Here is a 25,821-nt window from a genome sequence, read left to right as displayed (position 1 = left end):
TCCAGTTCAAATATCTGCATCAAGTGTATTATACCGGGGTACGTCTGTGGCGGATGGGGGTCATTCAGTCCCCAGTATGCTTGCGGTGCGTCTGTGAGGAAGGTTCCTTCTTCCATACCGTGTGGACTTGCACGGCCCTGCAGCCCTTTTGGAACAGGGTTCGGTCATGTCTCAGTGAGGTGTTGGGGTGGGTGCGCCCATTAGATCCTCGGTTGTTCCTACTACATTCCACAGACGACATTGGGGGGGGAAATCGCTATAAACAGCATCTACTGTTCCTTGCCCTTACTATTGCCAAGAGGGACATAGCGCAGTGTTGGAGGGCAACCTCTCCTCCGACCATGGGTAAATGGAAGGCCGCACTGGATCGGTGTATGGGAGCTGAGATCGCTGTCTTTGTTGCTCGCGGTTGCCCCCGTAAACACCGCAAGATTTGGACACGATGGGCAACCTATCGGGGAATTCACGTGCCCCATCTCCCTGAGGAAGACTCGTAAAAGCTGCCCCTTGCCCACCGCCCTACAATACCCCGAACTATGTTGTTTGACTGTATCACCGCCTTATTGGACTGAATATTGGGACTCTGGTGTATTATGTACTGTATGTCGGGATCTGAACACTGTCTGTATATTGTTTATGTTGCTTGTATCTTTGGTTTACCTGCATGTTTGGCAGGGGCTGTATACTTTGGTGGAAATGGTGTTCATCGCATATGCGTTCCAAATGGTCATGTATGCCACTGTGGGGCTCTCGCCCGATATATTGCAAAATGACCAAATAAAATTTGTTGTTAAAATAAAAAATAAAAAACAGGAACTTCTACCATTTATCAAGAACATAAAACAGCAAGTAGTCCAATCCTAGATGAACCACATAAACCAATGCAGATTTGCACTTCGATATTCACCCAACGACAAGTCACTTGGATTTACCCCAGGAAGCACCCTCGAGGAACACAACAAGAAAACAAAGACCTGGCTCAAAACATGAACCTGGATGGATTTGAACCTCACCTTGCACTCAATGCCAAGTCACGTGGATTCCCCCAGGGCACTAATCTCACCTTCAAGAACACATAGGCAAGAAAAGCAAGATAGCCTGTTATCAGCTCCCTTAACTAAAGAAAGTGAGCTCCCTCATCCCATAAAGAAACTTCAGAATTGCAGTTATACTCTTGCACCTTCATGGCCTCCCAGACTCCACACTGACCTCCCTTTTTTCCTTTTAACAAAACAGTCAACATTAATCTCAGGAAATCAAAAATTATAGCACTGATAATCATTCAGCATTTACGATAATTGTGGAGTATTTGACATAGATAATGCACAGGATGCCTAGAAATACAATACACTGAATGTACTCTTTAGGCTGGGGATAGGATCCAGAAGTCTACATAAAAAGAGAGGAAAACCAGTATTGCGAGTTTAAGCCATTATGTTTATGTCTAAATACTTATACATACTCAGTACAGGCAAGTACACCATTTTCAAACAAACTCCAAATCAAGGGACGCATTCAACAACGTTTACTCCCTCAGGTGGTGCCGGTCGTACCACAACGGCTAGGAATCGCCTACATGCACATCAAATGTCCTTAGGTTGTCTATTAACCGCCTCGCTGTTTTAGGGAGGGGCTTAACACCTTCCAGCCTCCCATCAATCTAAGGGTGCCGTCTATATGCATGCTAATCTCTGCAATAATATGAGCTACGCCCATCCAATAAAAACTGATTGGTGGACAATCCCAAGCTGGGTGAATGAAGCCAGAAGGGATGCCAGAGAATCTAGTTGGGTCTATTCACTGTGAGTTTTGGGGAGCAATATATTTTGTTTAACATTTATACATGCAGCAGTTTATTGCTGTAGTTTATAGAAATAAGCTTAATTTGCATATAGTAGAAACGCAAAAACGCCATCACTTTGCTACTCATTTCCGCAAGGCTGCACTGTCAATTGATGGAATATAGTCTGAGTATAACTTACAGCGTTGAGAGATTCATCTACCAGCAGCTGTGATCTCAATGAGATGTGTTAGAGGGGGGAACTTGAATGGTTCATCTAGGAATGTAGCCCTTGGACTGATATTGCATGCCAATCCTACAGAAAGCAAATATGACCACGGCAGATACTGTTCTATTTCCTTGAAACAGCTCAAATTTTTGACATCTGCCATTAATAAATAACTACCCAGTTTGAGTAACTCCGGTCTTAAGAATACTAATTATAACTCCCTTTTCCATAGTGGGGTGAGGGTGGGATGATTAGTGATTTTAAGAGCAGGTGAATAAAGTCTGTCTACAACAGCAACTCCAGCCATGGTTAAGATTGACCAACTTGTACATCGCACCATGTGTATTAGTTGAATATGTCTGCGCGGTTTGACCGTGACTGCAGTGCTCAACTCTCCCATGGTGACCTGATCTTCAATAGGGAGATGGGGAGAAGGCAGCAATTGTGATTGAACCAGAAGGTCGTATAATGAGACTGTGCAGCATGATAGCATCTCTCTAGTCCAGATCTGCAAATCCTCCCTAAGAATATGCCCTTTTAGCCTAGGATTTCTGCCTCCCTTTGCCAGTGTGATTAGTAACGACCACAGCATGGCAAAGATACATTTGCTTAATAGAGCAGAGATGTTACTGAACAAGTTCAGAAATTTGGAAAATACGATCATTTTTATTGAGGGAGTCCTGATTGCCATTGTCAACAGCAGATTTACTCCTCTTTCTATCTGCTCTAATAGTTTTGACCTTGTGGGGCCATGGTTGCCCTAAATCAGTCTGTCTGTCTGTTCCGGCTTATAAAAACACCAAAATATCAGACCAACTCCTCACACCTTTTAAGTAGATATTCAACATCTGGTATTCTTGCTGAGTCTGTGAGCGGAAAGTTCTCTGATTATCCCCAATTAATACAGAATCCTGACTCCATAGCTACCTATTTCTCTAAGGAAAGTTGCAAGATTGAGCCCTGTCTGCATAGAGCATCATCAAGAGACTCTTCTGCAGAAACGCAATAACCCATTGTGAATGATTTGTGCGTTGGCAGGGAAGCAAGGAGTTCGGCGGCCACGGCAAACCGAGGGGATGGGAATACTCCTGCCTTGAGCCTCTGTAGATTGGGAAGGATTTAGGGATGTTCCCATTTATACCTACATACTCATCAGTATATAATAATTCAATGAGGTTTATGATGTTAAAACCAATTCCCATTCTGCAAATAAAAAAAGGTCACTCGAGAGTCAAATTCCGTCTCTCTGTCAAGTAGCAACGATATGGCATTTATTACAGGTCTAAACAACAACATATATTGGGACAACTTTCTGCCCCTAACCATTGGCACTGCTATTTCAAAATTGAATTTGCAATGTTATTTTTCTTCACAAATTCCTCTTTTCCGTTTTTCAAATAATTAATTTACTCCATTAAATAATCCACATTTTTGCTTGAATGAGTTATGGTACTCATGCAAGGAAAAAGACATTTCCCAAATTTCCAATGCTCCTACTGGGTCGTCCGACCCTCTCTTCAAGAACACCACTAGAGCCAAATTCATCCGTAGCAGTTTTATTAAAATGCCGCTGGTGAGCTCGATGCCTTGGTGAGGGACGGCGCTGTCGGTCAAAATGGTGGCGCTGCTCCGGCGATGACGAGAGTCCCTGCCGTCCCTGCTGCGGAGGTGAGGTCGCTGCGCGCCATTTGTGAAGAGCGGACCGCCGTTGGATGTGAGCGGAGGGCTGGGGGGCACCTGCGGTGGCGGAATTAACCCTCGGACCCGGCTGACCCTCCTCGCTATTGAGGATGCCTGGCCTTAAAATGGTAGCCGCGCTCCATTAGCTGGCGGGGCGCTCACACCTGCCCACTCAGAGCAGCTTGGTCTTTCCACTACGGAGGGCTCCTGCAGCGCTTTATGTGGTGTACTCGCTTCCCTGGCTGTTGCGGAGCTGGCGCCTCTGGGCGATCATGCGGGGGATTGGAGGAGCGGCTGATTACCATTGATGGACATCGTCAGGTCTGCACATCTCCCTCTCATGGTGGACTGTACCCGCGCTACTAACCAATACCTGCGAGTCGCGCCTTGGCAACTCTCCTCACCGCAGGCAGGCATTGTGTTACCCACGCTGCAGTGTCTCATGTCTGGCTACTTCTGGCTGCAAGAGCATTGACTTCTTCCCATTAGGGGTTTCACTGCTCATCTTCATCCCATATCCTCCTGTGACATCGGAGGGCTAATCTGGGCTCCGGGCGACTGACTGGTTGGGCCTCTGGGCGGCGTTCTGGGTGGGCCCCTCAGTGTGGATCCTTCCAACTCGGATTCAACGCTTCTGTCGCCCTCTCATGCCACCTCATGGCTGGAGTCTTATCTCTTCACTTCCGGAATCGCTTGCATATCCCTGCAGGTTTCAGCCATATGCCTCCTAAGAAGACAGCGAGCAAGACTCCCAATAAGGTTTCAGACTTCTTCGTGTCTGCAGAAAAATGGTCTGCGCTGCGGGGAGGCGAGTGTTCTGCGGCGATGACTCTTACGAAGGCGGACCTCTTGGCCATGTTTTGGGACTTCAAAGCTGAGTTGCGCAGCGACATCAGCCAATATATCAAGTCCTCTATGGATCAACTGCGCTCAGATTTGACGGAGCGTCTGTCCTCCTTGCAAAAAGATGTGGACTCCGTAGGTACCAGAGTTCTTGACCTCGAGGCTCACCACCAGGCACAGGAGCAACTTTCAATGGAGCTGCAGGGTGATGTGCGAATTCTTAAAGACCAGCTCCTTCAATCGCAGCTTAAAGCGGAGGACCTCGAGAATAGAGCGCGGAGGGAGAACATACGACTTCGAGACCTGGAGGAGGGCGCAAAGGGGCCTGACCTGGAGGCCTTTGTGGAGGGTCTTTTTGCGGAAATTCTAGCTCCACAGACTCTCAAAATAAAATTGGACCGCGTTCACCGTGTGGGGGGCTTACAACATGGAGAGAAGAAGCGGCCACGCGACATCCTGGCCAAATTCCACTCCTACAAGGTTAAGGAGGCGGTCCTCCAGGCAGCCAGGGCGAAAGATGTCGTCACCTTTCAAGGTCATTCCTGCACCATCTACCAAGATGTCGCTCCGGCTACACTGGCACGGCGACAATCGCTCCGACCCGTAACTACCAGGTTATGTGACGACAAAAATCAGGTATAGGTGGACATATCCCTTTGGGCTCAGTTTTGAATATCAGAATAACGTCGCCACATCACCACCCTCCAGGAGGGCTTGGATCTCTTGGGCCTTCCAGCTGAGGAGGCTGTCCCCACCCCAGGGAATTTTGGTGAACCTACCCCAAGAACTTCGCTGACATCGGCATGGTCGGTGGGCCCACACACAGGTCATTGTTGATCGCCGTCTGGGTGCGCTATGGGCCGCGCACTACGGCATCCTGTTTACTCGACATACTGGTTGCCTTCTTTGGGAGCCCTCGAAGACTCACGATGGAAGCTGGCTCTTCCCGGAGTGCCGGGTGTGCTCCGCTCCAGAGCCTCCGCTGCCACCCGCACTCTGGAGGCACTGTACACTTTCTGCAGAGGAGGATTGACCATGAGCTTGGCAGGCTTTATAAGTAAGACTGATGTGTTTCCTTTTCCTTGTAGCGCAGAGGGCTTGCCAGTCATGGACTCAACGACTTTTTGACATAAGTTGTGGTTCACAAAATTGTTAACTAATTTCTTCTCCAAGGTAGATGCTCCTAGATGCATTTTACTGGACCTATGTTTTATCTCCTATGTGCCGCATAAATCTGCTCTTGATTGAACTTTCTGCTGAGACAGGCGCGGACGGGGTCCTCGGACTTGTTGTCTCCCATGGTCTCTGGGGGGCCTCTCGCATTTGTGAGATATTGTTTTGAAGATGAAAAGGAAAGGATGTTTCCATTGAAAGGCTCGGGTGAAAGGTTGGGAAACATGATATGGGAAGGGGAAGAGAGACTCTGGAGGGTTACGTTTATATGACGGGGAAAGAATGAAGGAGTAGATCGTGGTTGCAAGCAGTCATGGTTAAGGAACAATAATTAGTTACCGAGTGAGAGGAAAAAGTGGGGTTTGAATATGTCAGAAACACTAGGGGAAATTAAAAGAATGCATTCTAAGTTTTACTAATCATTGAGACTGAAGAAGAGAGGGCAACTTTAAACACACGATTTTTTGCATTTGTTCGCATATACTGGCTGATGTAATATTAAAGTATGTGTAATTGTTATTTTCAGTTTTCCCTGACGAAGGATTAAATAAAACTACTACGGATGAATTTGGCTCTAGTCGTGTTCTTGAAGAGAGGTTCAGATGGGCCAGCAGGAGTGCTGGAAATTTGGGAAATGGCTTTTTCCTTGCATGAGGACCATAATTCATTCAAGCGAAAATGTGGATTATTTAATGGAGTAAAATAATGATTTGAAAAACGGAAAAGAGGAATTTGTGAAGAAAAATAACATTGCAAATGCAATTTTGAAATAGCAGTGCCAATGGTTAGGGGCAGAAAGTTGTCCCAATATATGTTGTTGTTTAGTTTCATACATGCTGTTTGGGCTGGGCACGATGACATTGAGCACGCAACGGTAAAAAGTGGAAGTTTAAAAAATTCGGACAAACTTGTTAAAGCAAGGTGTGCAACTCGTTCAAATACGATATTTACCACAGGTCTACCACAAAGAAAGTCCTTAAATTGTTGGATGTTGACCTACCCGATATGAACCCAGATGAATTGGGTAGTACCAGACTTTTCATTAATGGATTTAGTCCATTAGCCATTACAGAGGATTAGAATTGTATTGTCTAAATTTATAAGATAGAACAGCCTGTAGGGTTTTCATAATTGATCACCACCTCTCTGGTACACAGCAGCAGTACATCCGCTCTACCGCCCCTTGTACAAGTCTGCCAGCCTCCAAGCCAAGAAAGCCTTATATTTCTTATAGAACACTGCCATGAGTCCATCAGAATCTGGCGTCATTCTACCGGTCATGCCGTCAATGGCAACATCGATTTTCTGCATATCAATGGGTTACTGAAAATAGGTACAGATATCTCCCTCTATCAAGGCCCATGCAAGTATGAAAACAAGTTACTTACCTGTAACTATAGTTCCAGTATTGGAAACTTTGACAGATTCACATGCTTGAATCCTTCCCCGTCGTCAAGATGGGAATCCCCGGTAAATCAAAAAAGCAATGCTTAAATCAATACAAAGCAGAACAAAAAGGCCTAGGCCCATTTCAGTTTTGTAACCTATAACTCTCGTTTTGTAAAAGAGACCAAAAATCATCCTTGAACTAATCAGGACCCTTCATCCTCTAGAACCCTCCTTAGACCTTCAGATTTTCAAGCACTTGTGCCCAAGATAACCCTGTGCAAAAATCCAAAGGTGAGCCTTTCAGGGGAGGAGGGCAGTTCGCATGTGAATCTATTAAAGTTTCCAATACAGGAGAACTACAGTTACAGATAAGTAACTTGTTTTCTTACTCCAGTATTGGCACTTTCATAGATTCACATCCTTGAATCAAAATAGCTAGCAGTACGTAACACATTTTATTCTACATGAACATATGCAAGAGTGTGCTTTAAATTGTCCATTTGTAGGGAGGAACAGCTTTACCTGAGAAAAAACATCAAACTCACAATCGTTAAATATTCCATGCTTAAGCTCTATAATTGTAAACATCACAGAGAATAAACAATTCTTTTGGAAACCACTACATTATAAATCCCTACACAATGAGAAATGCATTTATTATAAAATGTACATATATTTTAAGAGTAAAACTAAAAGGAGGGATGAAAGAGAGAGCTCACTGTCACTGGAAAAGGTTTCTCAGCCCCGCCTGTCCTACTGCCACATCATTGTCACTGGCTGCATCCAGGCAGCAATGCCTGGTGAAGGTGTGTGTACTCTTTCAGGTAGCAGACCTGCATATATCCTGGATAGGTACTCCAGCAAACAACGCAGTGGATGTAGATACTGCTCTTGTCGAATGAGCACGACCCCGTGCTCCCAAAGGCTTCCCTGCTGCTTGATGGCAATATTGGATTGCACTTGAGGTCCATCAAGCAATTCCTCTTTAGAAAAGGGGATAGCCCCTTCTGGGTGCACTGAAGGATACAAAGAGGTGTAACGATTTGCGAAAAGCTTTAGTTCTCTGTAGTTAAAATTTCAGACAACACTGGATATCCAGCGTTAGAGTCCTCTTCGATGCAGTAGTCGGTTGAGGAAAGAACCTCTTTAGGATAAGAGGCTCATTCAAGAGAAAGTCCGATGGTACTTTGGGTATAAACTTTGGATTCGTTCGAAGGACTATCCAATCCTCTTTGAACTGTAGAAAAGGTTCCTGTATGGTCAGGGCTTGAATCTCCCCCAACAGTCCTTCCGATGTGAGTGCCAGGAGAAGAGCCACCTTCCAAGACAAAAATGTAAGGTGCGCCCTGTGAATGGGTTCAAAGAGATGCTTCATGAGTTGCGATAGCACTATATTCAGCTGCCAGAGAGGTGGCGGAGGTTTGACTGGGGGAAAGGTACGAAACAATCCTCTCATTGACTGTTTTAGGATTCTTTCCGACCATAACGATGGTCCTGAAGGGATATAGAGGATAGATGAACTTTTATTGATGCATGTGCTGATCCAGATTTCGCCAAATGTAGAATGTAAGGAAGAATCTCGTGAGAAGCAGATCTTGGTGATGGAACATGGCGGCCACTAGCTAGACGCTAGCGGCCGTGGGCGGCAGTCCGGAGGGTTCTTCATTTGTTGGAGAGCTGGCGTGTGAAGAGTGAGCGAGCGGCAGAAACGGCGTTACGGCGAGGCGGAACATAGCGGGAGTATCGTGTGTTTAATCCCCGGTAAAGGAAGAAAAAAAAAAAGGCACCTACCGGGCAATGCTCAAGGAGAATGCTTGGGAGCCAGGGAGATGCCGGGGAGTGCAGCGCAGAGCACAGCTGTCGCGCTGGGGAGAGGCAGCAGGGAGCCTCCGGCGGATCTGGTGGCCGGCTTTGGGGGCAGAGGCAGAACAAGCAGGGTTTCCCTGCACCAGTTGGGGGCTGAGAGGAAAGGCTCGAGTAGAGCTGTGGTGCAGACGTGTGGCTCAAGAGAGAGGGGAGGAAGTCCCCTGCTTATGGAGAGAGAGACCCTTAAGGAAGGTGAGGCCCCCTCCAGATACACGCTGAGGACCAGGAACATCGGAGGTAAGAGTTTTCTTCTCACTTTACCAGATACTCTGCTTGATTTACCACAAGGGGAGAAGACTGAAACTAAAGTGAAAAGAGGGCGACAGGGGGGGTCCTTTCAAACAAGAGGGACCAGGGAGACCGTTAGGAAAACCAGCGAGGAAAGGAATATAAAGAAACCCTCCCTCTCAACTGCGAGAGTAAAAGTGACGCCCTCACTTACATATTTTTTTCGTGTACTTCCAAATATGCAGAAGGATAAAGCAGCGAGCGCAAGTTCTTATCCTGAAGAGTGCATATGTGAAGATACAAGGGCGCGTGAAGGTAATTTGGCGAAAGTCAAAGCTATTGAAGTCACTGCGGGAAATGGTCCTTCTAGTGTCTTAGGAGGGGAGAATGGGGTCTCACAACAGGATATAATAACAATCCCAATTAGTAATAAATATTCAGTCTTAACAGCAGTTGAAGAGTCGGAAGTGCTATTATCATTACAATCGTTTGCGCCAACCCTAGAATCAAATGGGGATAACCCAGACTGTTCAAATACTCCAGAAGGAAGAGCATTAGAGACAGAGACCTCACTGGCTAATATTCTATTGGAGCTGAAGAAGGATATAAAAGAGCGCTTTGAGGTTTCTGAAGCTAACCGAATGAGTATACAAGCATCCTGCTCAGTATTGGCCCAGAAGTTGGATGAGGGTACGACTCGCCAAAAATTCTGGAGGAAGAAGTCAGTGGCGTTAAACAGGATGTTGTGAAAAACACAACTGAGATCTCTAATTTGGGGAAACAAAATCAGATGTTAAGAGACGATATAGAGAGAATTGAGAATTATTCTCGAAGGAATAACATAAGATTTTTAAATATTCCTGAAAACGAAGAAGGGGTAGACATGAAGGCCTTTATTATTGGCCTGCTCCGAGAAACGATTCTGAAGGATAAGGCGGAGATTAATCTTGAGAGCGAAATACAGAGGGCGCACAGAGAGCCGTTTCACCGTAATCCGCAGAGAACTAAACCCAGAAAGATTCTGGTAAATTTTCTTCCCTATAACATCAAGGTGGAGATATTAAATAGAGCCTTCAAAAATGGCCCATACCTGGTGAATGGTTACTCCTTCCTGGCTAGGTCTGACGTATGCAGGGTTACAGAACAAAAACAGTGGGAGTTAGGCGGGAAGATGGAAGAGCTTAGAAGGCTGGGAGCAAAAGTCCAGTTAAAATTTCCCACTATGCTCCGTATAATGTGGAACAACAAAATGTATAACTACCGCTCAGTGGACGATGTTGAGGTATTAATAAATAGAATATGTAATGAGAACGCGTCAAAGTAAGAAATAGCTTTCTAGCTGTCCCGCATTCTAACAATGTACAAATAAGTTGTGTGTTAATTCCTCTGGATTGCCCGTCTATAGGCATTGTTATGCCTATTAATGTAGGGAGGGTTCCTTGGGGGGGCACAGTTGTGAATGGGAGGGGGGCGGTCGGGGAGCACGGGTGGGGAGCAATGGGGAAAAAAAGGGGAAAAAAGTTCCCAACACTATGTATGCAGGATCATCTTTTTAGAATAAGATTGAAACTAGGAAAAGAACCTATTAAGAAAGATGAGTTTGATCAATATCCCGAGTATGAAAATTCTTACCTGGAACGTGAATGGTATGAGGTCTAAACTTAGACAGAGGCGAATACTTGAGTACCTAAAGAACAGACAGGCGCAGGTAATGTTGCTACAGGAGACGCATCTCTTGGCAAATGAGAGTAAGGAACTATTCGGGAAATGTGGTTGGTTGCAAAATTTTGTCGCCTCAGACCAATCATTTTGTTGTAAGGGTGTGGCCATTTTGATTAAGAGCGGTTGTGGAATAGAAATGAGAGAGTCAAGTACAGATAGTTCAGGCAGGTGGGCCTAAGCCCAAGTCAGGTGGGCTGACATGGATTTCTTATGTATCGGATACTATGGTCCTAATGAGGATAATTCTCAATATATTGTTGATTTACAACTGAGGATGGCAGCAACTTCAGTTCCCATAATTCTAGGTGGTGATTTTAATGTGTTATTAGACCCTGTGTTAGATCGGTCTACAAAAAGAGAGAACATATCTGTCCCTAGAATGAGGAACGCCTTGAAAAATATGATAGCTGATTTTAACTTAGTTGATGTATGGAGGCATTTGAAGGGTAAGACAAGGGGCTACACATACCATAGCAAAAAACATGACCACTTTTCAAGACTTGACTATTTTCTAGCTGATAGATCATTTTCAGCAAATATTGAAAAGACTGAACATCTCCCTGCCCATATATCAGACCATTCACCAGTAATGGTAACTGTACAAGCTCAGAGGCCACAACCACTTAGGAGATGGACCTTAAGACGGGCACTATTATAAGAAGAGGGGGTGGAGAAAGCCTTAAAAGAAGCAGCAAATGAATATTTCGCTAACAACCAAGACACTGACCCCGTATATTGTTTGGGATGCTTTTAAGGCGTATATCAGAGAAATTCTAAAAAGCCTAAACTCATTAGAAAATCGGAAAGCACGTATAGAATTAGAGAACAGTGAAAAGGAGATTGGGACCCTAGAAGAGGCCATACATTCTGTGAGTTCAGAGGAAGAAAAAATGAGGATGAAAGAAAGGTTGCATGAAGTACAATTGGAATTTAAAAGGAAAATAGATCAAAAGTATAAAGCTAGATGGCAAGCGGCGAATGTAAAAGAATTTGAATACGGGGAGAAAGCCGGAGCCTTGCTTGCTTGGAAATCGAGAGTGGAAAGGTCAAGAAATTATATAAAAGAGTTAAAAAGCGAAACAGGAGAAAAGAGGAATAGCTGGGATTCTATGCAGGAGCATATAGTCACAATATTTTCACAGTTATACACGGAAAATATTACTATTAATCCTATAAAGCCCAGATGCTGGCTTAGTACACTCGATCTCCCGTCATTGAGTACAGAGAGGAAAGATATGTTAGAAGCCCCAATTACGAAAGAAGAGATAAAAGGAGCAATAAAAAAGTCTAAGAATGGGAAGGCAGCGGGGCTAGATGCTCTCCTGGCAGAAGTATATAAAAATATAGCTGATGAAATATTACCTGTCTGGGAGAAGCTGTTTAACCAGATATATGGAGGGGAAGTTCAGGCTCCAGAATCATGGCATGAAGCTTCTGTGGTTTTAATTCTGAAACCTGTTAAGGATCCCACTAAAGCAGAATCTTATAGGCCAATCTCCCTGCTAAATGCTGACTATAAGATCTTTGTCAGCATTTTGGCAGGGAGACTATCCAGAGTAATCCCTCAATTAATACATGAGAACCAGAAGTGGTTTATCCCTGGAAGGCAAATGTGTGAGTTAACCCAACAACTAATAGGATGTATCGATATAGCGACAGAAAGATCTGTCACCTTGGCGATGGTTGCGTTGGACGCCGCTAAGGCGTTCGATCGAGTCTGCTGGGAATACTTATGGGTAATCCTAGAGCATATGGGGTTTGGACCCCACTTTATAATTACATTAAAAATATTATACAACAACTCTACAGCTAGAATTCTTCTAAATGGAGTCCTTACTAAGAGTTTCGAGATTACTAGAGGGACAAGACCGGGCTGCCCAATTTCTCCCCTGTTATTCGATCTATATATTGAGCCATTTGCCCAGGCGCTCCGTCAAGATATCCAGGTGAAGGCTTTTCGTATAGGAATGTTTGTTAAAAAAATCTCATTATACGTGGACGATTTACTCATATATACATCAGATCCAGTTATAACGATTCCAACAGTTGAGCAATTGGCGGATGAGTTTGGGGCTCTGTCTGGGTACTTGGTAAACAGAGACAAAACTGGGATTATGGGCTGGAATATCCCGGATTGGAGAGGGAGAGTACAGACCGAGATCAGATATTTGGGTATTAACATCCTCAATGTAGTGCAGAACGTCCCACAACATAATTTGGAAAAAATTACAAAGGAAATCGCAAGAATGTTAGAAAGGTGGAAGAATCTTCCTCTGACGATATATGGAAGGGTTAATTTGATCAAAATCGTCATTCTCCCGAAACTCAAATTTCTTTTTAATTGTATACCTTTAACTTTCCCGAGCAGGCTAATAGATAGAGTACAGGGTAAACTGGGCAGTTTTGTTTGGGCAGATAGGGGAGCACGTATGTCTTGGAAAAAACTCAGACGTAGAGTGGCAGAAGGAGGGCTTGCATTACCAGATGTAAAACTATACTGGATGGCATTCCAGTTCAAAAACTGTAGGACTTCACTATGCACAACAGGGTACCGGGTGTGGGGTGGTTTGTGTGAATAAATGATTAAAGAGTGGGGTGGGAAGGGATTTTTGTTCAAGTTTGGCGCACAGAAATTTTTTTTTAAAATCAAATTTAAAATGTTGAGGGCAGCTTTGACTTTGTAGGTTAAGATTAGGAATATGTTAGGAATCGGTTACTATTCAGGGGAGGCCCCAATATGGGACTCAGCCGGTACGCCTGAATTTTTGCAGGACCGATTGAGCGTCCCACTGAGGAGGGCAGGAATAGAGGTTTGGGGGGACCTGATAGTGATGAATGAAGTGGTCCCATGGGAAGTTTTATGGTGTAAGACAGGGGGATCTTTGTCCCGGTTCAAATTTCTTCAGCTGAAGTCTTGGGGGGAAGCGAATACACAGGAGACTAAAAGTCTCTGGGAGTTTGAAATAAAATTAAAGAATGAAAATATAGTAAAGAAGGAAATAACCGGATGGTACCATACACTATTGTCCGCCGAGGAGGAAAAAATCAAAGCCCCCTATAAAATCTGGGACGAGGCGATGCAGATTCCTGATCCACAAAAAGTATGGCATCTTTCTTTCAAGCTACTTTACAAAACAGTTAAACCAGCAAATTTGAAGAGAAATCATTTTTTTTACGGCAAATAGACTATATTGGACTCCACAAAAATTAGCAAAGTTTGTAACTGATATTCCCCCCAAATGTTGTAGGTGCGGATTGGTCAGTGCTAATGATAAGCATATGTTTATTGAATGCCCTCTTTTAGAGGAGTATTGGTCTGAGGTTGGTAGGATAATCAACAAAATTTTTGATACAAACATAGAAGTTAACCTCCTATTAGTAATGCTCGGGGTAACAGATCAGTCATGTAATGACATTACTGGGGATAAACAAGCTCTGCTATTCTATTTAATCCTTCTTACTAGGCGGGAAATTTGCAGGAAATGGATTGAACCCTTCCCACCACAAGGGATGGACTGGTTACGAGCAGTAAGAAGAACGGCGAAAACAGATATTGATTTGGAGTCCAATACACGATCATACTCTAAAATATGGGTGGCTTTCCAGATCTGGGATGGAGACATAAATGTGTAAACCTTACTGTCCAATGATTACACCTGCGTGGTCTGTGCTCCAGGACACTGGAGGGGCACGAGCGCAGGAGTTAGTGAAGTATTGCAATAGCCTGGAGAGGCACAGATTGGTTAATAGGCTACTATTTTGCATACAAAGGTGGTATGAGGACAAAAAAAAAAAAAAAAGAGAGAGAAGCAGATCTTGGAGGATGAATATTAGACTCCTGGCACCATAAACAGAATCTTCTCCATTTTATCCTGTACGTCTTATTCATACTCTGTGCTCTGGCATTTTAGAGAATATTCCTGCATTCAGATGGTAGTTTTAGATGTTGAAATTCACAGTGTTCAGGAGCCATGCTGCTAAAAGTAGTGACTTGGGGTCTGGATGAAGCACTTGTCCCCGAAACATCGTCAAGAGACATGGAATGGGCTGAAGGAGAATCGGTTGAGTTTCCGATAGAAGGAGAAGCTCTGGGAACCAGTGTGGTCTGGGCCACCATGGGGTTATCAGGATCATTCTGCACGGCTCTCTTGATCTTCATGAGAAGACGTGGTAGTAGGGGAATCGGCGGAAAGGCGTAGGCAAAGACGCCTGACCATGCCATCAAAAACGCATTCCCCCAGGATCACTGTTGGTGATGCCAACTTTCAAAGAAGCAGCATTTCTTGTTCTGAGCTGTTGCAGAGAGAGAGATACTGTCTAGGGTTTGCTGATTGATCTCCCACTCGTGGCAGGTTGACTTGAGTCTGCCTAGACATTTTTAACCCCCATTCTCTGGCCTCCTGAGACAGGGGGGAGAGATCTTGTGCCACCTTGCTTGTTGAGATAATGCATTGCTGTTGTGTTGTTTGTTCTGATCACCACAGCCAAGTTCTTTATCCTCAGGAGAAAAGCCAGCAATGCTAATCTCACTGCCCTGAGTTCCAATAGATTGATGTGAAGTTGTTTGTCTTGACTCTGCCAACGCTCACTGACCTGGAGGTCTTGAAGGAAGGCCCCCCCCCAACCTTCCAGGGAAGCCTCGGTGGTGATGACATGTGGAGCAAGCGTGGTTAGAACGGAAAGGCCGACTGAGATATTCTGATGTTGGGTCCACCAAGACACGGCCTGTATCATACCTGGTGCGATTGTGATGACATCCTTGAAGGACCCCAAAGCTTAACGCCATTGCCGATCCAGTTCCTCTTGTAATGGACGCATCCTTAACCGTCAGAAAGGGACGAGAGAGAGATATGCATGAAGACATTGTCCCCAGGAGTGACTTGAAGCAGCGTACTGAAAGTGACTTTCTTCTTGCGAATGCTTGGGACAGAGAGATTAGCTTCTGCTGTCACTCGATAGAAGGGAACGCCCTATTTATTGTGGTGTCCAGAATTTCACCCAAGAACGTAATGCTCTTGGAAGGATGGAGAGAAGATTTCTCCTTGTTCAGAGTCAGGCCTAATATGGCAAACAGTCTTGTGCATGCCACAGTGGATGACAGAGCAGCTGCATGTGAAGATGCTTTGATCAACCAGTCGTTCAGGTACTGAAATACCTGATGCCTTTGTTTCCTCAGAACAGCTGCCACTGGAGCCAGACATTTTGTGGATGACAGAGCAGCTGCATGTGAAGATGCTTTGATCAACCAGTCGTTCAGGTACTGAAATACCTGATGCCTTTGTTTCCTCAGAACAGCTGCCACTGGAGCCAGACATTTTGTGAAAATCCTTGGGGTGGACTTGAGGCCAAACAGCAGCACCTTGAACTGGTAATGGCTTCCGGCAACGACAAATCAAAGGTACTGCCTGTGGGAGGGATGGATGGGGATGTGAAAATATGTATCTTGTAAGTCTAAGGTGGTCATATGATCTCCTGGGTTTAGGAGTAGCAGAATGTCCTGAAGGGAAACCATCCAGAAGGACTGTTTTTTTAGATAAGTATTTAGAGCTCTCAGATCCAGGATAGGACGCTATTGACAAAAGTTCTTGCGAATCAGAAAGAAACGGGAATAAAATCCCTTCCCCCACTGGGAGATTGGTATCGGTTCTATTGTTCCTTTATGGAGCATTGTAAGAATCTCCAAGCGCATAAGATGTAGATGTTTGACTTCCTGGCATCCCGGAGGTGTACAAGGAGGGATCTGAAGAAACTCCAATGTATGGCTAAATTGTATTAGATTAAGTACCCATCGGCCCGTGGTTATTTTCTGCCATTGGTAAAGATGAAAAGAAATTTGTCCTCCCAGGGGTACTTCTGGAGAGAAGGGAATAAAAATAGCTGGAGCCTGAAGCTGATCATTGACGCGTTGAGGTGTCTTCCCCAATGACCTGTTTTTCCTCTGGGGTAGATCCAGAGTATGCCCCTGACTGTTGCTGTCGTTGAACATACTGCTGATGGTATGGTTGGGAAGATGTAGCGTAAGAGGGGTATCGGTATTGTTGGTATCCTCCTCTGTAAGATGGAAGGCCTCTTGCTCTGGCTCCTCTAAAGGGCACTTTCCGATAATTCAGTGTCTCTAGAGCCTTCGCTGTATCGGTATCTTTCTTGATAGCCTGCATCACATCATCTATATGCTTTCCAAATAAAGCCTCTCCATCGAAAGGAAGGTCCAGGATCTTATTTTGGACCTCCAGTCTAAATGATGTTCCTCGTAGCCATCCTGGACAGCGCAAAACCGCTGCACCCCCCAGTGATCTGAAAGCTTTAGTTGCGATATCCATTGCACAATCTATTACTTCTATAGAATCTCTCTCTCCCTCCTGGAGAATGTTCTTTACCTCTGTTCTACTTTCCTCTGGAAGATGATCCATATACGGAACCAGGTCACACCACATCTGTCTTTCATATCTGTCCAATATGGCAAGGGCATTAGCCGCTCAGACCAACAGAGCGGACATTGAGGAGAAACGCTTACTGGCCTTATCTAGGCGCCTGCCTTTCTCTATCAGGCGGTGTTGTAATGGGTGCTGATGGATTTTTGGATTTCCTTTGAGCTGCTTGGGAAATAACGAAATCCGGTTTGGGATGGCCCACCAAACAGGTTGGAGCGTCCTCTGGGGCCTTGTACTTCTTTTCCAACCTAGACAGTACTGGTGTTACTGTCGCTGGTGTTATCATGACCTTAAGTCCTTACTCCCATACGTGACTTACTATCGGGATGGCCCTCACCGACTTCCTATATGGCTCCTTAAAATCATATAAAAAACACTCCATCTGTATAGCTGGCATAGATAGGTCAAATCTTTTTGCAGCTCTTTCCAGTAAGTTATAAAATCCATCAATAACCTCTGGTGTTGAGTCAACTGGTCCCGGAGAGGGAGAAGAGGGCGTGGGAATGAGGTGTCATTCCATTCTCTATTAGGATCTGTAATTTCTCCCTCCTCTTGGTCGTCGTCTGTAGTAACCAGATCCTGTTAAGGGATTGGTGGAGGTGATCTCTGTAAGGGTTCCGCCAGCACAGCTTGGCTCCACATCGGAGTAGATGGTATAGATCGTGGGCGAGGAACTGCTAATGGCATTTCTTAAGATACAGAAGCTAGTGGAAATCTCTTCCTGTAGTCAGCCAACATGAATTGTAGGTCTGTTTAGTTTTATCTAGCGCAAACTAGACCTGAAGATATCAGGTATCAGAGCGCTTTACATGAGCACCAGTTTCGTTACAGATGGACACATTAATTTTTTGTTAGGCACGGTGAGATTAAGTGATTTAGCCAGAATCACAGGATGTTGAGCGTCGTTGCCGAGACTCGAACCCGGTTCCCCAGTTTCCAGGTCGACCACTCTTGCCCTAAGGCTACATCCTCTAATGCCTAACACAGTTGCACAAGTAGGTTACAATAAGTCAGTTTCTTTACTTTTCTTCAATAAATGGACATGCATGGTTTTCCTGTCCCAAACAGCACAATGTAATGTTTTGTGAACCCAGGTGCCACTTTTGTGTAATTTTCACATGAAATGGCTACTTGCATAGCCATAAGGCACTTCGTCTTCTTCCTCAGAATCCTGCTCTTCAAATCCCTCCACAACATCGGACCCAAATACCTCAACGAGAGAGTCTCCTTCCACGTACCCAAAAGGAACCTCCGCTCCGCTGACCTCACCCTGGCAGAGACCCCACGCATCTGCAGAACCAGAGCAGGCGGAAGAGCCTTCTCCTACGTCGCAGCAAAGACCTGGAATGAGCTCCCAGTCAACAGACACTCCCCTACTTTGCACACCTTCAGGAAGAGCCTCAAGACCTGGCTCTTCGACTGATCCAGAGCTGCATGCCCCCCCCTCCAGCGCCTTGAGACCCTCACGGGTGAGTAGAGCGCTTTATAAAACCCTGACTTATTGATTGATTCTAGCAGGTGAGATAGCAAAAGAGGCGTAACTTTGCTAGGAGATGTGATTTCAGGCATAATTCTCCTTTCCCTAGTGCTTTCTGACCTGTCTGGTGTTTTTTCCCCTCAACGAGCCGGTCGACGAGATCGCCGACGACACTGTCAGCGAAGTTGCAGCCGTCGGCGGTAACGTGGAAACCATCAGAAATGGTCTAGCCGCCGTTGACGGAATGGTTACTGTTGTTGTCATCGATGACCCCACAATCAGGGCCGTCGTCGTCTCAGTCGTCGACACCGTATTGTCGTAGACGCCGTCGTTGATGATACCAGCGTCAAAATAGTCGTCGGCGGTGATAAAATCTTCGCCGGTGGTGACTTAGTCGATGGAGCTCCCAACTCCGACGTGGAGACCTTCTTTGGTAGCAGGCGAATCTCAACCTTCGTCGACGACGACATAGATGGTTTATTCGTCGACTGTTCTGTCGACAATGAGAATTTCATCGACGTTTTTACTTCAGGAGGCACTGAAATAGGCTTTTTGATGGAGTGCCTAACCTGAGGGCGTGTCTTAGGCGGCTCAGAACTTGTCTTTTTAGCAGTTTTATTCCCCAAAGCATGTCCCTTCCTCTCTTTTTCATGTCTCTGAGGAGATTTTGAGGGACTGCGCCCATGAGACCCTGGAGTGGTCTTTTTTAGGGCCTTTCCTGGACACTCCTCAGAAGAATGAGCAAGTGGTGATCTTATTTTATGGGACCTTCTGGATGAGGAAGAGGATGCCTCATCACTGTCACTAGAAATCACCTCCTTTCTGGCTTTTAGCTTTTAAAGCCATATCAAAAGACGTCCCTCACAGTCCTTTAAGGTTTTACTAGAAAAGGTACGACATACCTTGCAGTCCTTTGCTTGATGGGTCTGGATATAGGCAATAAATACAGTCCTCATGAGGGTCATCAGTATAAAGCCTCTTCTTGGAGCAGGTAACACAGGCTCAAAACAGACCCTTTTTCTCCTTTCCTGGTATTATAAAGTCAGAGTGATCACCAACCAGTACCAAAGAAGAATCCTGCACATGAAATCTGAGATGAAAGATAAGAATACTGCCCAAAATCACTAATTAACAAGAAAAAACTGAGCAGAGCTCAGAGGAGACTCCCTAGCACAATGTGTGGTAGAAAATCTAAAGGTCTAAGGTTCTCTCAGGCGGATTCTAGAGGGTGAAGGGTTCTTATTGGTTCAAGGATTATTTTTGGCCTCTTTTACAAAACTACTTATAGGCTACAAAACTGAAATGGGCCTAGGCCTTTTTTTCTGCTTTGTACTGATTTAAGCAGTGCTTTTTTTATATACCGGGGACTCCCATCTCGACGACGGGGAATGATTCAGGTATGTGAATCTATGAAAGTTCCAATACTGGAGTAATGTTCGATTTTCTTAGGGCATATGGTGGATTTGTGCATTTAGGAGTCTGCATAGCGTGACCTTTAAGCATGGAGGATAGTGTCATTACCCATTACCAGTGCACCATAGGCAGCTTTCAGGGCATAGGCCACTGTGTGCTTATGATCATGTTTTAGTAGCCATACCAACATTTTACTGGACCTCTGCCCTGCGCCATACTTACGAGCAACTGTCTTCTTGCCCAGAAACCTACATTCTTTACAATTACTCCTTTAAAGGAAACCAGTTCTTGTTCAACGCTTTAAGGTGTTTGAAATCATACTCTTTCGCTTATTTATCTGTTAACCCCATTAGAGTTCGCTCTAATTTCTCAAGTTGAGTTTGCAGCACCGTTAGTACTTTGGAATGTTTGTCAATTGTGTATCCCCTTGTAAACACTTGTAAACACTTTAAATGGCTCCTGTGTTGTAGACAGCAGAGCCAATAATTCCACATTTATTTCAAAGAACTCAACTATGGCAGTCTGCATCTCGGCTCGGATCATAGTGTACATGAGGCCATAGGATGGGAAGTGCCACAGGTAAGTTTGGCGCATAGGTTGAGGTTGAGTTATTTAGGATCTTTATCATACAGAGTGCGCAGTAAATAGATTACATCAGTCATCCTTCTATGGCTAAGTTAAAATCAACACTCCATAAGACCACTCCAACGGATGCCTACAGACCTCGGCCACACCCTAAACGTCTGGGTTGTCTACATTAGGGGGAAAGGTATTAATCAAAGTAACCGTGGTGAAGTGCAGTACTCTCATAACCATCAATATTCTGCCATGAGTGTCTGTGCACGTAAGCGCAAGTCTGAAACTTATGATTTTCTTTATCATTATGGCTACTCCACAAGGATATGTACTTAAGGAAGTGAAATACCTGTTTGGACTCCATGATAATGTGAAAGAGCTATGTAACCATTTTGGATGACAGTTAACCACACCCCCTGGCCTCCCTTAAAGACATCCTACAAAACGCAGAAGGCCTTCTTTAGGGCCATAATTGATATGATCAGGTCACCCCCATTTTTGGGGAACTCAACTGGCTCCCCTTGCCAGCCCCCACCATCTATAAAATTATCTGTATAATTTACAAAGCTATCACAACCAGCACCTTCGTCTATCTGTCTGACAAACTCACCACCTCTGGTGGCTCTTGGCACACTCACCATCTGGACACAAGACTGTAGACAAAGATGTGCACAAAATGGGAAGAAAAACCAGCATTTGCAATGCAATAGGTCTTGCATTTAAGCAAGTTTGAGCTATTGGCATTGTAAATGACAATGCCTTTTATGATTTTTAAAACATAACTAAAAGGCATTGTCATTTACAATGCCAATGGTGTAAACTCGAGTAAATGCGAGTCGTATTGCATTGCAATGATTGTTTTGCCCTGGCAGTAGAGTAATGTGCCTGCTTTACTGTTCTTTATTTAATCCGTACATCAAGTTTCGAATTTGTTGATGCAGATATGTTTCCACCAGAGGTGAAAATACAGAAAGACTGAGTTTGAGAATAATGTTAAGGCACGAGGCCAGCTGGACAGATAACTCAGTGTGAAGAGTACCTGCCGCAGTGATCTCTTTATGACCGCAAGTTCAAGTCCTCATCCCTTAGGAACAGGCAAATCATTTTGCACTGGCTGCGTTTTTATTCGGTGACTCAGTGGAAATGAGTGGAAATGTTGGTGTGGGAGGTTGTGGTAGAGTGTTGGGAGAGACAGACGAGGGCAGTGCCTCTGCTCGTCATCACCGTGTACTGGGAGGAGTGCTGGTATTTAAGGGATTGGGGCAAAGATTTTAATTCCCGCATATCAGTGATAAAACAGGATTTTTTAATAGGGCATACCTATGATCATACTTTTGGCAAAGCAGGCGCAGTGTCCAGTGAGAAGTAAAAAATGAGTTTCTGTTATTTCTAGTTGTCCAGACATGCATTAGTACCCCATTACGGCCCATACGTTTACTTCAACTGCAAAACATGGATTTTTGTTTTTAAAGGGGGGGGAAACGGCAGGGGAAACATTAAAACATCAGTTTTAAATGCTGACTCCAAGTCCATCAAGATGATGCAATAACATGCAGGGGTACTGCTCATGAAACATTTCCAGATCTAGACTGGCGCCTATCGAAAATTCTAAGGTAAATAATCTGTGGCTATAAGTCTTTATCAGATGTTCTATGATTCGATTCTCACCCTCACTTTTGAGAGGCCATTTCTATGCAACATAAGTTAGAAGGACCATTGAATCAAATAGAACACGACACTGGTTTTACAGTTGGTATGGTATTTGAGTTCTCATGGAGTGGTCAAACCGAAGTCAATTTTTGTGTTATGTTGAGTAAAGTGATATGACATGAGCCACATAGAAAATGGTTCCTGATCTTCAGAAGGGCTCAAAGGGGGTCTTGGACATCTCTACTGGTTGTTTTGGGTATACCATGTACCATCATATCTTTCAAATTTCGGCCCCACTTAAAGGCTAACATTGGTCTCTCCAAATCCATATTACCATAAAGTCATAAGAACCTGCAAATTCTTTTTAACTGCCTTTTTGATAGTAGTGGCCAAGTGATTGAAGGTACTTACACATACCAATCTATTTGATATGGGTTTCTAATGATTTTCAAGAAGTGCATCTCTATGATTGTTTCTTACTCTTTTTGCAGCTTTGCAAACCAAGCAAAGACAGACATTTTTCTGTAACACGTTCCTGCTTAGTTCAGTGGAATGTCTCAAATGTTTCCAACTTAGAGCAATTCCTATAGACTCTCAGATGGAAACTGTCATTTCATAGTGAAGAGTTACGTGCCATCGATTTCTAGTACAGTTCCAATTTTATGTATCTATCTTTTGGGTACAGAAGTAGATCCAAAAAGGGAGGTTCCATTGTGAAGGAAGTTGTAGTCTTATCATCTCCTCTTTGTTCCTGAAGTAAAGCTTCTACAGTACGTTCCTCCTGAGGAATATTAGTATATAATGATTCCACATCAAAGCTGACCAAATAATGTTTTTCTACATCAGAAAGTAGTTCCATTAAAATGTTTAGGACATGTTTGGTGTCTTGCATGTATGATGGCATCTCACCAACCAAAGGCCTTAAAAAACATGTTATTTATGCCAGAGGTCTGATTAAACTAGCGTCTTTGATATGCTGAAGTATGATTTTGCTATGTCTCTCCTTACCTTGGTTTCTTGCAAACTAGTCAGGAAGAGGAGCATATTTATTCTAAAGCATGGAGGTGAATTTACAAAATGTTACTGTAAATAAATTCATAATACATTTACTATCATGAAGAATGCTCACAGTCTGACCTTATGAATTTGACCAGCGCGATTTGAACTGCGCAATTTTGCGCACAGCCCATTAAATCACTGTGCCTCATTTCTATTGTTTGCCAAAATTGTGAGCATTTATTTACAAAGCCCTATCTCAATTAACTGAGGAGTTCCCAGTGGATGAACTCTGCCTGTTTATGCTTTCTCTCGTGTGTAAGGTGGGAAGTAAGGTGTCAATCAAGGAGATCATTGTGTACATTATAAATCCTATGCCATTTCAATAAAAACTATATTCTAAGAAAATCTCAAATATAAGTATGAAAATACATGCATGAGAGTAAAATAACATGGAACTCACAAACATCAAAAGCAGTAGGTTTATTTATTTTTAAAAAGCATGAACTTTAGCTGTTGCAACAAACTTTGACTAACCTTGTGGAGGAGTGATTTTCTATCAGGTACCAAGTAGCAGAGAAATTTTCACTTGTAAAATCTTCACTCATTCCATGAAACAGGGTTTCTAAATCTTTCTGTGGAACCTTTCCCCTGCAATAAAGAAAAATATTTTTTTATGTTATTTTGTAATTTCCATTTTTCAAAAACAGAAAGGTTCCTCTATATCAAGGACGTTTACACATCACAAAGAGGCCACATATACTGTAGATCATAGGTTTATGTAAATAAATAAGCCAAATAGTTCTTCAATATCAGTTGCTCCTGGGAAGTTAGCTAATTGGGGGTTGAAAACACCGACACGATGGTTGAAATTAAAATGAGGAAAACATGTTATTCTATACTTAGAACCCTGCCTGTTTCATCATGGCAATGCAATCCAATCTAGGAAAATGTAATCAAATGGCTCCTGTATAGAAGATCTACACTGTCATGCAGAGTCTCTTTCAAGGGATAAACACAATAACATAAATATACCTTATGTAACATACAGTGCATGGACGAGGACCTATAAAGCGGACTGCGACTAGTAAAGTTTAATCAGAAAGAGAAATTTTCAGACTACTACATCTCTGCCTTTTTATCATCTAAAACCTCTTCATGTAATGGCTGCAATTTGCAATGTTTACCTTTAATTGCCAGAATGCCAATTATCTTTACTTGTAAAGCTCCACGTAGTAAGTTAGTTCAATAATAATCATAGAACATGCATGCATGCAGCACAGTTCAAAAAGACAATCATAAAGCCCCCAACAATACTCCAAGCTAAGAGTCTCCTGAAATTAACATTAGATCGAATTCTGTACAAGTGAACAACAGTGCAAAAGGCCTAGAGTTGGTGACTTCACCATTAACATACACAGCCTACCCAAACAACATATTTGACACAACAACTACCACATATCCAACCAAGTACAGATATACTATTTAGGTTGATATCAGTCTAGCCACACCATCACTAAATACTACCCCACAACAGTATGGGTCAAGTTAGGAGATTGATAGTGGAGCTCTACACAGCACATAATCCCTCCAGATACTTCACACACAAGCTAAATAAACCAGTTAGCAAGTAAGCAGCTGGCCAGATCTCGGCCTACACCCAACCCAACCCAACCTATAACATATTAAAGTAACAACAAATATCTTCACACTAACTACAGATTACTACAACTCACAGACTCTGGGTTTTAATAGAATCTACAAAACCCAGCAATAGGATATTGAACTGAATGGCCATACAAGGCAATACCAATAGCAGAATGCAAGTCAAATAATTCAGAACAACAAAACATAACTTAACATAGCATGGAGATAGTGAACATACCGTTTGTCCCTACCATCAATTATCAATTTATAACATTTGGCAATGTATAGTAATATTTTTTCAAAATTCTGGATTGAACCTGAATGTTGTTCTTCAGTAACAAAGGTTCATAGGTTTGTGATGGAGGGCATGATAATTGGGCCTGAAAGTAACTAATCTTTTGTATCATAAAACAAAGTATATTTTTATAACAAGCACAATACAGTCCTATGGTGTGCTGTTCTGCATCAACTGTTACTCAATACCATCAACTGCTTTGCAATATTTCCTACATTCAAGTTCTACGCAGGAAAAGCAAGCCGAGAATATTAGATCAGCCATGGATATTCGGCTGCAAATATGCTCGCTCTTCCTCACAAAAAACAACAAAAGTAGAATTAGCTGAATTCAGCTACCCCTCAAAATATGCGTGCAAAAAGAACAATTGATTGACAGAATGCAGAACAATGTCATACATCCACTGCAGTACAGAGATCTGGGCCT

The 25,821-nt window shown here is 43.6% G+C and overlaps 1 protein-coding gene across 6 annotated transcripts in view; it reads right to left on the bottom strand.

Moving 5' to 3' along the window:
• EXOC2 (exocyst complex component 2) overlaps positions 1-25,821 on the bottom strand; it is a 1,204,847-nt gene that overhangs the window by 818,039 nt on the left and 360,987 nt on the right. For all 6 annotated transcript variants that reach the window (XM_085607146.1, XM_085607144.1, XM_085607148.1 and 3 more), the window contains one exon: positions 23,991-24,104. In XM_085607146.1, the coding sequence (XP_085463272.1) occupies positions 23,991-24,104 (114 nt within the window). The remainder of the gene's footprint in view (positions 1-23,990; positions 24,105-25,821) is intronic.

Source organism: Triturus cristatus, chromosome 5_2, assembly GCF_964204655.1.
Source record: "Triturus cristatus chromosome 5_2, aTriCri1.1, whole genome shotgun sequence".
Lineage (NCBI taxonomy): Eukaryota > Metazoa > Chordata > Amphibia > Caudata > Salamandridae > Triturus > Triturus cristatus.
This window is presented reverse-complemented; position numbering and strand designations above follow the sequence as displayed.